Consider the following 16737-nt stretch of genomic DNA (forward strand, 5'->3'; position numbering starts at 1 on the left):
AATCTGGCAAACCAATTCGTTCGATGAAATAAAGCGAAATTCAATATCTGTATAGGTGATGGAATCTTCGCGCATTGATTAACACATTCGCTACCAACGTTTTCGTAGCGCTACACTAGTAGCCCATCCCAGCGTTTTCCCGCATTGTAGTGGAAAGCGACTACGAACAGAGAACCCGCCGAGCGGGTTGCCGGTACTCAATGTGTTAACAAGCCAATGTCACTTACTTAAAGTCTAGTCTAAGTACTAGTCCGACGACCGGTTTGGCCTAGTGGGTAGTGACCCTGCCTACGAAGCTGATGGTCCCGGGTTCAAATCCTGGTAAGGGCATTTATTCGTGTGATGAGCATGGATATTTGTTCCTGAGTCATGGGTGTTTTCTATGTATTTAAGTATTTATAAATATTTATATATTATATTTATCGTTGCCTAAGTACCCTACTCAACACAAGCCTTATTGAGCTTACTGTGGGACTTAGTCAATTTGTGTGATAATGTGCTATAATAATTAATTAATTATTTAAGGTTGTTTTGTGTGGTGGGCACAGTCAGGTATCTATATATAGGTACGTCTCGTTTCTTATTCAGTCGGTCCCTCAATGCTGAGGATCGTGACATCATGTCCTTCTGTTGAAGGATTCCTCCATAGGCTTCCATTCCTCGCCAAGCGCATGGCCTCGTGCAGTTTTAATTGCATAGGTGCAGTGATTTGAGCACACCATCTAGTGCACAGTACTAAAACTGTATAGGAAACTACACAGCCGAATGCCACACACGCTCCGTTTTACCTGTGCAGTTGACGAAACTGCGCAGGCATACCCTAGTACAGGAGTCTTGAAACTTTTTTACCTGAGGGCCAATATTGCACCTTCTTTAGTTGCTGTTAGGAAGTTCCTGAACGCCTGAAGCCTGATGGGATCCGTTTGGCAACTTCCCGCGGACCAGAACGTGGGCTGTCGCATTTGGCCCGCGAGCCGGGATTTGGAGACCCCTGCCCTAGTGTGTATGGCCAGGGCTATAAAATAAATAAATAAATATAAAATAAATATTATAAATAAATAAATAAATATAAATATTATAGGACATTATTACACAAATTGACTAAGTCCCACAGTAAGCTCAATAAGGCTTGTGTTGAGGGTACTTAGACAACGATGTATATAATATAATATATAAATACTTAAATACATAGAAAACACCCATGACTCAGGAACAAATATCCATGCTCATCACTTACCAGGATTTAAACCCGGGACCATCGGCTTCATAGGCAGGGTCACTACCCACTAGGCCAGACCGGTCGTCAAACCGCACAGACTCAGTTAGTCTTCAGTGGTCTTCAGTCAGTGTGTGTGTCAGGGCTATAACCGCGAAAATCGAAGTTCGTCAATTGCGGGCATATTTCTCTGTCACTCTTATTGCGTCTTATTGAGAGTAAAAGAGAAAGATCCCCGCAATTTGCGAATTTCGATTTTCGCGGTACGCCCCCAGCTTTAGCAGTTAGCAGTGTTAACCTGACATATTCGCTAACATCTGCGTAACTTTCTTCGTATACATCATCGAAAGTAAGTTACGTTCACGCTAGCGAATATGTCAGCGTCAAACTGGTGGTAGCCGTACTCAACTCTGATTTCGATACCTATTCAGTAGTGAGTGCGACTTGCAAACCGGAGGTCGCGGGTTCAAAGTGAGTGTTCAAACCCCGGCTCGTACCAATGAGTTTATCGGAACTTATGTACGAAATATCATTTGATATTTACCAGTCGCTTTTCGGTGAAGGAAAACATAGTGAGGAAACCGGAATAATCCCAACAATGCCTAGTTTACCCTTTGGGTTGGAAGGTCAAATGGCAGTCGCTTTCTTAAAAACTACACTGAAAGAAATGTTTGCATAACTGTAACAAAATTTTGGTTACTGTTTACACAAAAATTGGGACTTGCGAACTATGTGTTATATGTTACAAAACCGTGTTTGGCTATCAGTGTTCAGGTACTGGGTATACACTACAAAATAAGTTTGTAAATTTATGCAAAGTTTATTTTCTTATAACCGTAGTTTAGTTATTTAGTAAAGTTACAAAACCAGTTCGGCTATCTATTTTTTTTCAGTGTAGTGCCTACGCCAAATCTTGGGATTACTTGTCAACCGGACCCCAGGCTCCTATGAGCCGTGGCAAAATGCCGGGACAATCGTTCGTAGTTATTGTATAAACTTTCCATATACTGATTCAACCTTTACCTGTCATCCTTATCAGTACTTAGAGAAATGGTAATCTACCACATAATGAACTTAACATCTAGTGTGTAATTAGTTTATAGCCTGCAAACGAGCTCAAACCGAACTAGAAAATATCTAAATGGATATTAATAGTCAAATTGATTATGATTCACAATCGTTCATTAGACGTTAATGCATTGTCGAAGGAAATGCTATAATTAGGCTGGTAGCCAAGTTACATGCCATTTGCTTATTGTGACTTGGTCAGGCCGTGTGAAAGTTGTGTTAGTTCAAAATGAGGATATTTTTGGTAAGTTGTATTGCGTTTTGATAATTTAAAGTTCGCTCTAGGAATTTGTTTAGTTATTTTTTCAAGTCGTCGACTGTAATGGTTAATTTAAGATTTCGATATACTAAACTATAATTGCGTACTTTTCATGTATGGGCTCCCACTCAATTATAAGTTTCATTTCGATACGCTGCAGTCAACTATAAAAAAATACCAATCACGTGCCGCCGTGCTCCCATAGAAAATACTAAACGAGCGCGGGCCGGGTGTCGCGCGTTTATGTCTACATTTTTGTCTACTGAGATACCAATTTTTATTAATGGTTTTATAGTAAAAAAAGTATTATTTTAGATGACTCGTAGAAAAAGTATTATACATTAGCCAAGCAAAATAGTCAAGCTTTTCAATCTCGTACCTTACTTAGGAAACTCAGCAAGCTTCGCTGCCTAAACACGGTACTCGACTGAAAAGCTATTTATCACGATTGTATAAAATACTATTTCAACACACTTGCTTGTAACGTGGAACTTATTGAACCGCTTTTAAGTTCATAATCCTAGACATTAAACACGCGTGCTTATTCATTATATTATAGCACGTGTACGGTAATATATGATAATCCGACAAGTTAAGAAGGTAACTGATTGCTAGTAATATGTATGGAATTGGAGCCTTCTTAATTGGTCGAATAATACATTTTTTAAGCCAACTAAGCGGTTTACAAAGTTCAAAGAGGTTTTATCTCACCAAACATAATTAATAAATAATAATAAACATAGCATTTTATCGACTTTGTCTAAATCCATCGTTTATAAATAAGAAAATATTCGCTATTTTACATTTTTTAAATTGGCTGTTTTTCGATGTAGTTCGCGCACGTATTGCAAATATTGCAATCGATCACGCGCAGAAAACACGTCGTCATTTCCTGTATTTGTTCCAACATTGGGATAGTTTCGCAAGTAAAATTTCACCACAAATACACAGAAATAATCATAATATGTGTACACATAAATTAGTCCTTTACAACAAAATCGAGTGAAAAATATTTAGCGGCATATGCAAATGCACAAACATTCTAGGAAAAAAAGGTTTTAAGCTTACTTCAATGAACTGGTAAATGAAACCTACAAGCCCAGCACGCTTTGGTGCAGTTATTCGATGTTAAAACTAAGCCACCAAAGTTTGAAAATAGAACAGTCTTTCCCCCGAAGGGTAAAAAACGGATATTTAGGTTCCTACCGAAGTTTGAACCCATATGAGATAAACACCCTTGTAACTCAGCCCTAATTAAGTGAATTTATCAACCAGTAGCGCCATCTATCGCGCCACTCCAGTACTAATGTCGCCCGGTTGCTAGCGCTCGGCTGCTTTCTCCTCAGTCAGTACCTTAAGCCGGCAGGGCCCTTAAGTGGGGTTCAAACTTCGGTACCCATCAGCTCCTCAGCAGCACCTCAGTACTTTTTGTACTGAGACTAACTCATTTGTGCGTTTCCGTTGTTCGTGCGTTTGCAATGGCAAATGGGACCGTGCGAAGTGCGTGGTGGGGGTAAGTAAAGCGATCCCAGCGCATAAGGTGGTAAAAATTAGAACTAACTGCGGATAGCGTCTTTAATATTTCGTACAAGTTATATGGCTAGAAATGAAACTTTAATATACGATTTCTCCTGAAATATTAATTTAAATTGCATGGTGTAAGGGACCATTGTAATCTGTATGAAATGCTTAATATAAACTAACGTTTTGTAAATTTAATTTGATAATAATCAATACTGTATCCGTGTAATTAGCTTTGCAAATGCCACATACTACGCCTACGTGATCTTTTTCTAGAAATTAAGAATGGGTATAGTAAGTTATCTTTAAAAGATAGACATTTAACATCGCGGACTTTTTTGTAGACCTATGAATGAGAAACAACCCCACCATACATTGTGTTGTTATAGCTCAAACCAGCGTGATTTTTTGCGACAACATCGTTATATTTCAACCAATTTATACAAAACCTTAACAAGTTATATACCTAAGCTTTCCTCAACAATCACTCTATTGATAGATCAAAGTCGTATGAAAATCCGTTCCGTAGTTTTTAATTTTAGAGTAGTTTTATAAGATGTATTGAATTGACGTTTTCCCCTAGACTTGCGGACGCTAGGTTGCGTGACAGCCGTGCACATAGCGAATACACAACATACATACTTATATACAAATAAATATATATTATGTATTATGTACCCAAGTATACAAGTAACATGCGGATGTTGTATTTGTGAGTAGGGGACATGAATTATCAATTGAGATGGTAACTATAGCCGGTCAGAAAACTTTGTCAGTAGAAAAAGGCGCGAATTTCAAATTTTCTATAGGACGATAACCCATCGCGCTTACATTTTTTAAATTTGCCGCTTTTAAGGGTTCCGTACCAAAAAGGTACAAAATGAACCCTTATGGTGTCGTGACTCTGTCCGGCTGTCTGTCTGTCACATCACTAAATATCTCGAGACCGACTTAAGCTATCGATTTGAAATTTGGAATAATTGTTCCAAATATTATTATAATAAATAATATTATTATAATTAGTAACTACTCGTATAAACAACGCTAACCCAGACACATTGAAAGTATTATTATTATTTTATTAAAGTCTAAGCAGTAATATATGATCACGCGCCATATTGCGGAATTTCATTTGAACTAAATGTTTCATACTTAACTGAACTGTCACCCACTACATGAGAATAACGGTGCCCTCTTGACAATGATCATATATTTCTGGTCGGGCTTTAACTATGAAAAATGCCCAATACGAAGAGGGGGCAAAATTTCTAATTCTTGTTACTAATTCAAGTAGGGTATCATTTTAAAGACCTGAAAGCTTCATAATGAAAAAAATATTTATGAGGGAAAATCTGAAAAATTAAATACCATTCACCCCTTATCTCCGAAGTTTACCGAAGAAAAAATATGATTTTTTACATAATATACATAATTATGTATATTAACATTACCATAAATTCTACAGGAATAATATAATCAGACCTCTATTTAATTTTTTTTAACTAACATTTCCTAATATAGTTTGCAGTTTAAACGCAACTTTATGTGTGTTTTTATTAAACTTAAAATATCTATGAGATTACATTAAACACTTTTTTCACATAAAATAATTTTTTAAATCGGTTCTCATGATAGAGAATTATCCTCGAAAAGCCAACATACGTGCATTACATCGCACATATTAGTTATACAATTTGCCGATAGATGGCGCTGTACACAATTATACTTAGTAAGGGTACTTCTGATCAAAAGTCGTTCGCCTTTATAGTTACACGAGATAATTCAAAGTTTGTACGGAACCCTGTCTTCGGTGCAAGAGTAAAACGAACTCGCACTTGATTAGTTTTTTTTTCTACTGATGGAAATGGCTTGACAGACTATATTTATGTAGAGGTGATTTTGTTTATTATATCATTTTAAGACTTGCATTTCATCTACGACTTATAGTTGGTCAAGCAAATCTTGTCAGTAGAAAAACGCGGCAAATTTGAAAAATCGCGGGCTAGCAACACTGTGTTCGAATAATTCCAAAATCGCGTGTAATCTGTGTTTTATCTGTAGAATGTGGATCGTCCATCTTGTTTGTTTACATTCCGAATCGGTGCTAATTCAAGAGAAATTTCTGCTCCCAGCATTAAAATAAATATCAATATATTAAATAATATTGTGCATGACCATAAGCAAAGTCAAGATGCCTACAATGTAAGTAAAATCATGCTCGTTGATCTTAACCATTAGAAAATTTTGAGGTTATGATAATTACTTCAAGATCCCGGAGAATTTTTAAGATAATGTGCAGTTTTTTCTGTTTCAGGGTTAAAAGGCTTAAATAAAGATAAAACGTATGCCTAAATATATCCAATAAGACCACGAATTGTGCCCTCGAAACCGCAACTGATTCGATTGTTCCCAATATCAACAGACGAAGTCCTCAAATATTTTCAAAGGTAACTTTTTTAAACAATCTTAAGACGTTTAAGAACCTTGATTATACCTACTTTCTTTCGCAACATCAACCTAATACTTCCATATGTTTGTTGCAGGATTAAAACTCGCCCAATATAAGGCGTTCGTAAAAGTTTCTCTTCATACAAAACTTACCTACGGCGGTTTACGTACATACGTGTACATGTACAACGCAAACAAGACGAAAAATAAACTTGTTAATTAAAAAAACTAAAAAAATTGGGACAATAGTTTAGATTATTATTGTAAAAGTTGTCCGTTTGTTAATCATCACGAAAATATATTATTTAGGCTGATTTGTTTCATGCACTCAGCTATTGCACATGTATACCTATGGAAAATCCTAGTTTATACTTTCTGAAGTTGGTATGTACCTATTTAAAAGAAGTTTTAAGTCGCTTTACCTGTTTGTTCAATAAATTAAAATAATTTATTCAGTGTGCATAATTTTAGAAAAATATTTTAACATTTAAATCATACCTTCTTTTATCCAGAAACAATATAACTCCATATTACTCACATGAGTGGAAGTTGTTAAGTTTCCATTGTCAAGGTATCTTTGATTAATATTTTGAGTACCTGAAATTGTGTCAGTTCCTGACAAGTCTTGAATAGACTAATGTGAAAGTTAATAAAATTTCTTAACAGCATTCTCCTGATATCTAAATGACTTTTTTAAATATCTACATATAAAATATGATCTAGCCAATACATATACCTGTATAAAAACAGTAGTGTGAGCAAAACCTTACCAAGCTAGCATGTAAGAGTGGTCTCAGAGATATTGGAATATCTCTGTACTATAAATTAGGCAAATTGCTTTAGACTAAGTTTTATGTGTAACTACTACTATAAGAATACATTTTGAAACTTGGAATGGAAACTTTAAACTTGAAATTACAAATTTTCAAACAGATCTGTTTTATGCTTAAGATGCAATAAGTGACTAGGTACAAAGTATTCTGATGCTTGGAGTGGACCAGTAACATTGGTAACTTAATGATATTTTTTCAATGAATGGCCTGAATTAAGTGTAAGTAAGCTAAAGTGACCCGTATCTTAATTGCCTTGAAATTAAATGAACACCAAAATATCTGCAGTTGTGTTTTATTTATTTTTAATCTGTATATTTATATAAATATATTGTAAAACCATTTCAAAATTACACTGGTATGTGAATGTGACATTGTTCAAGAGAAATACACTAATTTACAATTAACAAGTGGCATAATTATTTTCTTTGGGCTTCTTCAGTTTCTGAACTGATGTTAAAAACAGCTTTCTACCGTGGTGCTCATGTTCTCTTTGCTCCCTATTTGTCTTCTAAGTTAGCTAAAACAGAATAAAACCATATCAAAATGATGTAAATAGTCCAGATATTTGATATTTAATAAGCCCTGCAATTGTGACAAGAATAGTTACAGTGATACCCTACCAGGGCTACCGCTGCCAGTGATGGCTCAGGGGTTACTTACCTAGGTTTTAATATTTACCTATATAAAACAATGGATTGTTTTATTCTAGTTAAATTCAGTAGTATAGGTACCTACTAACAGATCGTTTGGTAAAAAGTACTCAAGTGCAAATGCCTTAACCTTTACATTTATTTAGCTATGACATCTTCATGTTTAAGTTGAATATATATGTAGCAGATCTGCTCCTAAGCATACCAAAGGTTAAGAATGCGAGCGCTCGCCTTTTGCGTCCACCTTTTACTAAGCATACAAACCTTTATTTTAATTCAATCTATTGATATATTTTTCGATTGTACCTACCTAAATATGTCTAATTAGCTTTTGAAGGTTGCATAAAGGAGCATTTGTATTGCATTTTATCGTGATATATCTTTAATATTGAATTCCAACCGAAAAATCTGATAATATATTAAAATCCAGCTACCTGCGGAAGCAATGACTTGATTCAAACATTATTTTCTCCAGCATAGTCCGTTTGCAAATAAGTATTTTTTGATCTCGTTTATCATATTGATTGACATCGTTTTTACTCCAGTTTAAATTGTCCCTCTCATAATAATAACAATTTCCAAATGCTTCAATAAACCGCGAGCGGCAGTTTTAGTTGACGTACGAAGAGCGCGCTCAGCGGAAAAAAAATGTTTCGGTTCGATGTACATTGCTGCTTTTCTTAGCGCAATACTGCTCTGTGAGTGTTGCCATACTTCAGTTTGCTTTACATTGCTACTGACAGACTTTGCTTGACAGACTATATGTACTATTTTTAACCTACCGATAAATATGATTTTTATTTTCCACTACGAACGAACTTCACTGCATCGGGACTTGTGTGTGTATACTCAGCTTTATACGCAATATGGTTTTTTTGTGTGGTGTACCTATTGATAAAACAAGTTTTTTTAGATAGTTTCTTCAGTTTTTTTTTACTCATTCCAACACGTGCTTATTTTAACAGGATATTATAAGGGTGTGCAACTATAATTATCTGCTTCTCTTTCAGATATTATTTTCTGCAGCTATAATAATTGCATTTACCGATGCCCAACGAAAGCCTAACTTTACCAAACCGGTCGTGAACCTCGAGAAACGACCACGTACTCCACTATGGCATCGACCTCCCGAGGAGAGAAGAAAACTATCCATTTTCCCAAGAAACAACATGAAGTTTGTCGTCACCCCTAAACCTATGAAAAACGATGAGCCAAAGGAGTCACCAACAAAAAGACCGTTAATGAGAAAGTTTATAATGCAGGACAGGAACGAGAAAGGAACCTGGTCTTTCGCACCAAGGGAGCCTCTCATGAAGACGCAGAGATTCACAGTGACTTTGGCACCGCCAAAATCTAGCAACCAAAAATCCATTGACGAAATGAAATCTGAAGAATCGAAAAAGGTTCCAATTGTGATTAATAATATAAAAACCAAGCCAGGATCAAGTAAACATCATAGCATAAACAAAGGGAACCTAATTGAATCGATGAAAATACAAAAGGACCCTGCTGCCTCTAAACACTTGCACGAAGTTGATCAAAATGTTACCAAAGTAGAAATTACTCAAACAACCAAGGTAAATGACACACAAGATTCCCAAATGGATCAAAAGAATGATAAAAAAACTAGAGCAACATCTGGCGAAGACTTAATCCATGTACGAAGTTTCAACGATGACGATGTTGTTTTGGATGCAAACAAAACTAATATAAACAAGGACCAAAATGAACAGAAGGTTCCCAATAAATCAACTGATAATCTTGATACACAGGATTCGGAAGACATCGTTGAAAATAGAGCAGTAGATTTAAATGAAATTAGATATCCGATTGACCATGACAATAATTCATTAAACATGGACAGTGAAGGAGCTAACTATCATCAAGCAGGACAGATTGTAAACTTCAACGACCTTGAAATCATGTTAGAAAAAATTGTAAACAATACTGAAGAGTCAAATATTAGCTCAACATCCGACTTGAAAGACAATGGTGCTGCCGTCATATTAAATGACGAAACCAGTATAGATGAAATACCTCAGTTTGATATTACAAAACCGAACGAATTTTATGATGTTATAACTGTCAGCACTGAAAATAAAGACAATACTAATATTAAAGCGCCCCTTAATGAGGAAAATGTAAAAATGCACCCTGCAAGTGAGACCAATGTATTAAATGAAACGGATATCAATGAACACGTAGCTGATACTTTGATTGTAGGCAACTTTGAAAACTTCATCAATTTTATCGAGAACGATACTGTTGGCGCTGCAAATAGTGAAATGTATCAAGAACAAAAAGAAATTGTAGGTTTAAATGTGCAAGAATTTAAAATAAATATAGATGATACTTCAAAACATACCACTGGTTATCCTACTGATGGTAAAATACCTAGTAATTTAACTAATCACCAAACAGAATCACCATTTTCCATGGAAGGTAGTAAAAATAATTCGGATACCTCGAACGCGCTAAATCTTTCACTTGAAATTTATGAATCTAACATGCCATTGAGCATAGAAGAAATTTCAAGTGAATGTGATGAATATAATAATTGTAATCAATTTACGCCTGGCAAATTAAATTTAACAATTGAAGAAACCTCTAATGAAGAATTAACTGATAATTTGTATTTCGACGGAATTTCAAATAAATCGACCAGTGGAGTGTCTAACGAATTCGCAGAAGAGCGTTCTAATGAGTCACATATTAATAAATCTGACAACGTCAGTATTGAACAAATTTCAAATGAATCGTCTTCTAATATAGCAGGCGAAGAATCTAATGAGTCTTATGCAGATAAATATAACAATTTAACCGATGAAATTGTTAGTGAATCTTTAATATCATCTGATAATTTCACTGGAGAGCAATTTTCAAATGAGTCATCTTCAAAGATGGCTGGGGAAGAGTTATCAAATGAAACCTTTGCAGTCATATCTATCAATTCTGAAGAGATTTCAAGGGATTCGATGATTGAAAACTTTAGTAGTTTTTCTGGTGAACAAATCTCAAATGAGTCATCAAACATAACCGAAGAGGAAACATCGAACGAGTCTTATTTGGTCGATGATAATATTAACGAAAGCATTGAAACCGCTGACTATTTAACAAAAGAACAATCCTCAAATGAATCATCATCAAATACGGCTAGCGAAGAAATATCAAATGAGTCTTATTTAATTGGGAATTTTTCAAATGAAAGCATCGACACATCCTACAATTTGACTGAAGTGTCCGAGGAATTGTTGAGTGAGAATTCTGACAATGATGAAAGGATATCTGACGAGTTAGTGGCGAGTGAACAAGGAACTAGTACAGAGGAGATTGCAGAGGAGGCATTGATTAATAGATTTAAAAGGTAAATTACTACTACTACTATTGTTGTACGATTTTTGTATATTTGACACTTTACCAGTTCGCCTGACGATATCGGCCTGTCAGTTATTCGCAAAAGCTGACAATCGCGAATAACTGACAGGCCGATATCGTCCGGCAGACTGGTAATCAGTCAGCCCCTTTACAGAATCAAAGAATTGCTTGTTGAGGGTGACATGTTATGTACCTATCGGTAATACTCCATCGGTAATATTCTCGGTAATATTCTACCAAATTCTTAAGTAATCTTCTTCTTCTTGGTCTTCTTTTATTTCATTAAGTACTTGTTTCTTTCATTAACTGATTTCAAGTTTATTGTGATAATGATTATTTAAACTAGATAATGTTTATAATTACCTTAGAGGCTGCATTCAGCATGGTGGTATACAGTACATGGCATATAATAAGTAACAGCACTTATTTCTTATTTATGACTTAACTTATGACCAATGACTAAACTTATGACTCGTATTGTATACACTATGTAACAGAATGAAGGGTAAAGAAAGAGACCCATTAATAGTTTAGGTCATAAGTACACACATTAGAATTGTGCTTATGTATTTGTTACAGGAGCAAAAATATAATTGAAGAAGAAAACTTGCCGACAACCGTCAGTGGATTTAAATACACGGGCCACGAAGTCAGACTAAATCATGATTTGAGTTACAAGAATATCAACGCCTGAAGAAAACCGCGGAGCAATTCATCGACAGTGTAAATATATTCATAGTAGGAGTTATTTTTGCTTCGGTTAGAATATAATGTATGTGTAGGCCGATCTAAAAATCTTAATTATAACAAAATATATTTACTAGACCTTAATGTCAGTGTCTTAGAGCGGATCCTTTTTTTTTGCATAATTATTGAAAGTCATAATGTAATGATAGTCATATTATCATTAGTCATAACTCTGAACCCGTTAATTTTTCAGGAATTGCCTCAGGTTATCCTATAGATAGGTTAGGTTTGTTTTATGGCAATCCTGAAAAATTACGCGTTTATGAGAAAAACCAAATTATGGGTAATGAAAATGCGGTCAAACAATACATTATGACTTAAAACTTGACCCCGTCTTAGAGGCGTGTAAACATGTTTTTGGAAAGTTGACTGGTACAGATGTTTGTTAACCCGACTGAACCTACTTTTTAAAATGAATTACCTTACTTTGCATACTTAAACCATATTTTTAGATTTTCATTAACTTAACTGAGAAACGCAATATCTTTCGATCCTAACAAGAAAAAAAGTGTCATAAGGTTAATTATATAATTGTTCCTTTCAATGGACGATAAGAAATATTTATTTGTGTGGTGATAAATGTCGTTTTTATTGTATAGGCGAGTAACGAACAGTAAAATGTATGTCACCTTTGAACTTTCAAATGATATTTAAAAGTGACAAACTTTTGGTTTTTATTATCTTGAAACTCTGTAACTTCATATTTTGATAAAACTCTGCTGTCAAATATTGCTGTATATGCCTAGCATGTTTCTAGGTTTCAGAAATTATTAGTAGTAAGTAAACTAATTTTATATAATTATCCTGTTACATGAATCTTGTTTAACCTTTTGAACGCCAAGAACACCTAAAGTCGTCGTTACTAGTCGTTCCCACAGCGCCAAGGACAACTATAGGTGTTATGGCGGACGCTGTTAAAGTAACCTTTACACTTTCTAGTAAGGTTAACATTAGCTTGCTTGCGACCTGGACCTAGGCGTTTTTGTTTACGACATAAAGCGTTCAAAAGGTCAAATAAAATATCCATCATAGATCATAGTACGTAAATATTCTGTAGTTGTTTGAAATTTAATTTATTACCAAGTGACTTTAGTTTAATTACGTTGTCTAGTGTTAAGTTCAACTAAATTTTAAATAAAACAAACTAGTTACATGTATAATTATTTATTATATTCTTTACAAAAAAACTTACAATTACAGGCACCTAAAAATGTACATCCTTACTCTAACACGCAATGGCAAAAACGATCCTCACATTTGTTACACAATTCTGTTCTACTTGATCACACTGAAATGAAATATAAATAACTGTAAACTAAGGCAAGATAACCAAAATAATATGACGGGAACCCACAGCGGTGCACTCTTCTATACCCCATTTTTAACCTTTTGAACGCCAAGGACACGTAAAGTCGTCGTTACTAGTCGTGCCCATAGCGCCAAGGACACCTTTAGGTGTTATGGCGGACGCTATCAAAGTAACCTTCACACTTTCAAGTAGGGTTTACATTAGCTCGCTTGCGCCGGGCAGCTTGGCGTTTGGCTGGTGTTTGTGTTTAAAACATAAAGCGTTCAAAGGGTTAAGATTATTTTTTTTCTAACCTCAAAAGTAAATACCTTGGTTCACTAATGTTTAACCAAAACAATGTTGGCAAATTTTCATTTTACAAAAAACGTTTCACCAAAGTATTATTTGGCAAATATGTTATTCCGCAAATGTATCATTTTACAAAAAGTCACTTGACAAATAATCATTTAGTAAATAATACATTATTACAATATGTCAAAATACAAAGTATCAATTTTATATTTTTCATGTCACCTAGTAATATGTTTAGCAAATTTATACATTCACCAAACTTTGAGGGAATAATTCTGCATGGTTGCAATTTTCATTTGGGCCAGATTATTTTGAGGTAAGTTACTTAGTTGCAAGACAAGCAAGCAATCGTTGCTTACATTTTTCGCGTTGTTAAAAAAAAAATAACCTCGAAGCCTAAGGCGGGAGCAAAGCTCCCGCCTTAGGCTTCTAACCTCACCTATCCGAGTCGGATTGCCCCGACAGGTCTGGCTCGCTTACAGTTTATTAGTACAGAAACACATGTCAAATAATACATTATAGCAAACATTTTTTGACCAATGATAGATTTATTTGTTAACTTTGTTGTTAAATAATCATTTGTCAAAAAGATCTGTTATGAAATGAAATTTTATTAGTTAATTATTTGGTAATAAGAATAATTTGTCAAAAATATTGTTGTAAAAAAATGATTTGCTAAAATATAATTTTGCCAGTAGTTGGTTGCCAAGTGTCAATTTGCTAAACATCTTTTGGCCAAACGACAGGACACCAAATACCTTATTAACTTTTTCTTCCGAAACGCTAGGGTTTCTATGATATCCAATATTGCGGCTGTCAATTTTGTTTGTTTTTGTAGTTTTATTGCCAAGCCTTAGGCTAAACGGATATTTCTACAAGCCACGCATCCCATCATTTTTAAAATACCGATCCCAGTTAGCTAAATACATGCATACTATTCCGTTATGGGTTCCGCCTCTATGGTAACTACAGACACCAATATTACAACAGAGAACAGACTGGGAGCCACTGGGCACATTTACAACAGGATCTATCAGTTGGTAGAGGGATAAGGTCCACTTCTCAATTAACGATCGTCTTTCATTATTTTTAATAAATTTCGATAAAGCATAAAATCACTGGTATCATGTCACCTTTTTCGATTTCTTACATAAATTAAAAGTTCTAAATTCGACTGTAATTATTGTTTTAGCCGATATTTAGATGTATTTAATAGAGTATCTTTAGATTAAAGGCAAATTCAGTTTTCATATTTCTATAATTAAATAGGTATATTTTATTCTCAAATAATATTAGGTTCCAAGTTGAGTTATTGACATCAAACAATAACTAATATTTTCTTTCCATCACAGGCTATTTAAATAGGTACACGAACAAACTAGTAATTGAATAAAGTTACGAGGGTTGAAAAGTTGGGTTCGTGTAGGTAAATACATTTTCGTTTCGCACGGCTTCTCTCGAAATTGACCGGACCCACTGCTGTGTGCAGATTTTCAATAATTTTAACTATTAATTCACAGATTGATAGACAAACGCCAATTGTACGAATCACTGTCTCTTGTCACACGAAAACGAACCTTACCCCTACACCATAACCCCACTTCAGCATTCCACAAGCCGGCCCGTACAAACGCATTTTATTTCGTGAAAGTCGGTTTTTTGGTGTTTAAAGCCGATGATTATTTTCAGGACATATTTTGGACCATGTGTCACAAAGAAATGTAAGGAGAAAACTCTCTAATGCGAGAAAAGCTACAAAAGTGTCCAGCTGTCAGCTATAAATAACAGTTCCGAATCTCTTCAGATTGACGCTAGAGTAGGTAGCTATAGGACATGAACTTAGCCGTTATTGACGGAGTGAAGTGCGCTGTCAGTAACTTGAAATATTTGTATAAATTATTCTAGGTATTGTGGCGCCACCTATTGAATTTTTTTTGACGGACACTTATTAATACACAAAGAGTTCTCCTTACCTCTACCCTCCATACAGAGAAAGATACTCCTATAACCGTTTTGGATGATTCACGGTTAGTTTCACTAGACTTATATTGATGGGGATATGGAACGTGATTGTTTTTTTTACTACGTCGGTGGCATACGGCCCGCCTGATGGCAAGCAGTCTCCGTAGCCTATGTACGCCTGCAACTTCATTTTGAACGCGATTGTATTTTGGAAGCTCGAAAACAATAGAAAAGGTAATCACGGTTTTACGATGGTCCATATACCGGTCAATATAAGTCTAGAGAAACTCCTATACTTTTAATTCTTCGGAAAATAGACGTTTATACAGGACAGCGGTAGACAACCTCATGGAATGCTCCTTCAATTGTACTCGCGTTCAGTTCTCGCTAGATGGCGCTACTTCTTCAGCCGGAACACGTCGTTGAGCGGCGAGTAGGGCGTCCGCGTCGGGATGGCGTTGTACGCGAACGCGGGCTGCGCGTCGGCGCGCAGGATCACCACGCCTGTTGGGGAACGGTCGGTTAGGATGTTGGTGTGGTGGTAGCGGTAAAGACGACTGATATATAACTGAGCTATCTACTAGTCACCTGCATTAATATCGTAAGCTCTGGTTTCCTAGCGGTGCAGTCAGCGGCCATAATACAGCGGTTGAATGACGTGACTAGAACGTTGTGTATGTAAACAAAATGGCGCGGTTTCCTAGAGGGCACTGATTGAAGGATTCTTTTTTGCGTCCGCAATATTACGTCCGCTATACGACGGCACCGCTATCCCAGGAAACCAGAGCTTTACACAACGGAGCGTGCAAAAATATGTAACACGCTCTTATTGCTCTACAAATAACATAGTGGAAGATATTTTTGCACGCTTCGTTGAGTAAAATATTATTGCAGGTGGACAACGGACAACAGACTACATGATGTGCTCAAGAGGAACCCAAAAGATTTTAACAGTGTATTTATGATCATATTTAAAGACTAAAATATCGTATAAACTTTTCTGTTATTCGCCTAGTTTAATACCAATAAAAAATGCCTTTGGTTAATACAAAATGCGA

At 35.5% G+C, this 16737-nt stretch overlaps 2 protein-coding genes and 2 long non-coding RNA genes across 5 annotated transcripts in view; 2 read left to right on the plus strand and 2 right to left on the minus strand.

Annotated features, from left to right (window-relative positions):
- Positions 1-2433: 2433 nt before the first annotated feature.
- LOC133525149 (protein PFC0760c-like) lies at positions 2434-13277 on the plus strand. Its single transcript, XM_061861411.1, has 3 exons — positions 2434-2528; positions 9006-11359; positions 11950-13277. Exons 1-3 carry the CDS (start codon positions 2514-2516, stop codon positions 12062-12064), a joined length of 2484 nt encoding a protein of 827 aa, XP_061717395.1. The 5' UTR covers positions 2434-2513; the 3' UTR covers positions 12065-13277.
- LOC133525155 (uncharacterized) lies at positions 6013-7625 on the plus strand. The gene is made up of 2 exons (XR_009800520.1): positions 6013-6511; positions 6608-7625. It is a non-coding gene; the product is annotated as an uncharacterized LOC133525155 (long non-coding RNA).
- Positions 7621-8395, minus strand: LOC133525156 (uncharacterized). The gene is made up of 2 exons (XR_009800521.1): positions 8306-8395; positions 7621-7862 (listed from the first exon to the last, which is right to left on the minus strand). It is a non-coding gene; the product is annotated as an uncharacterized LOC133525156 (long non-coding RNA).
- LOC133525151 (alpha-N-acetylgalactosaminidase) overlaps positions 13266-16737 on the minus strand; it is a 126097-nt gene continuing 122625 nt past the window's right edge. The window contains exon 10 of one of the 2 annotated variants that reach the window (XM_061861414.1): positions 13266-16182. In XM_061861414.1, the coding sequence (XP_061717398.1) occupies positions 16077-16182 (106 nt within the window). In that variant the 3' untranslated portion in view covers positions 13266-16076. Of the gene's footprint in view, positions 16184-16737 lie in introns of both variants that reach the window. The other variant, XM_061861415.1, reaches the window with a different exon arrangement.

The sequence above is a fragment of the Cydia pomonella genome, chromosome 14 (assembly GCF_033807575.1).
Source record: "Cydia pomonella isolate Wapato2018A chromosome 14, ilCydPomo1, whole genome shotgun sequence".
In the NCBI taxonomy this organism is placed as follows: domain Eukaryota; kingdom Metazoa; phylum Arthropoda; class Insecta; order Lepidoptera; family Tortricidae; genus Cydia; species Cydia pomonella.

Excerpts from the sequence above, each read along its gene's own strand:
- LOC133525149 (XM_061861411.1), top strand. Across the intron at positions 11,360-11,949 it reads TTGATTAATAGATTTAAAAG|GAGCAAAAATATAATTGAAG; the intron begins GTAAATTACTAC and ends TATTTGTTACAG.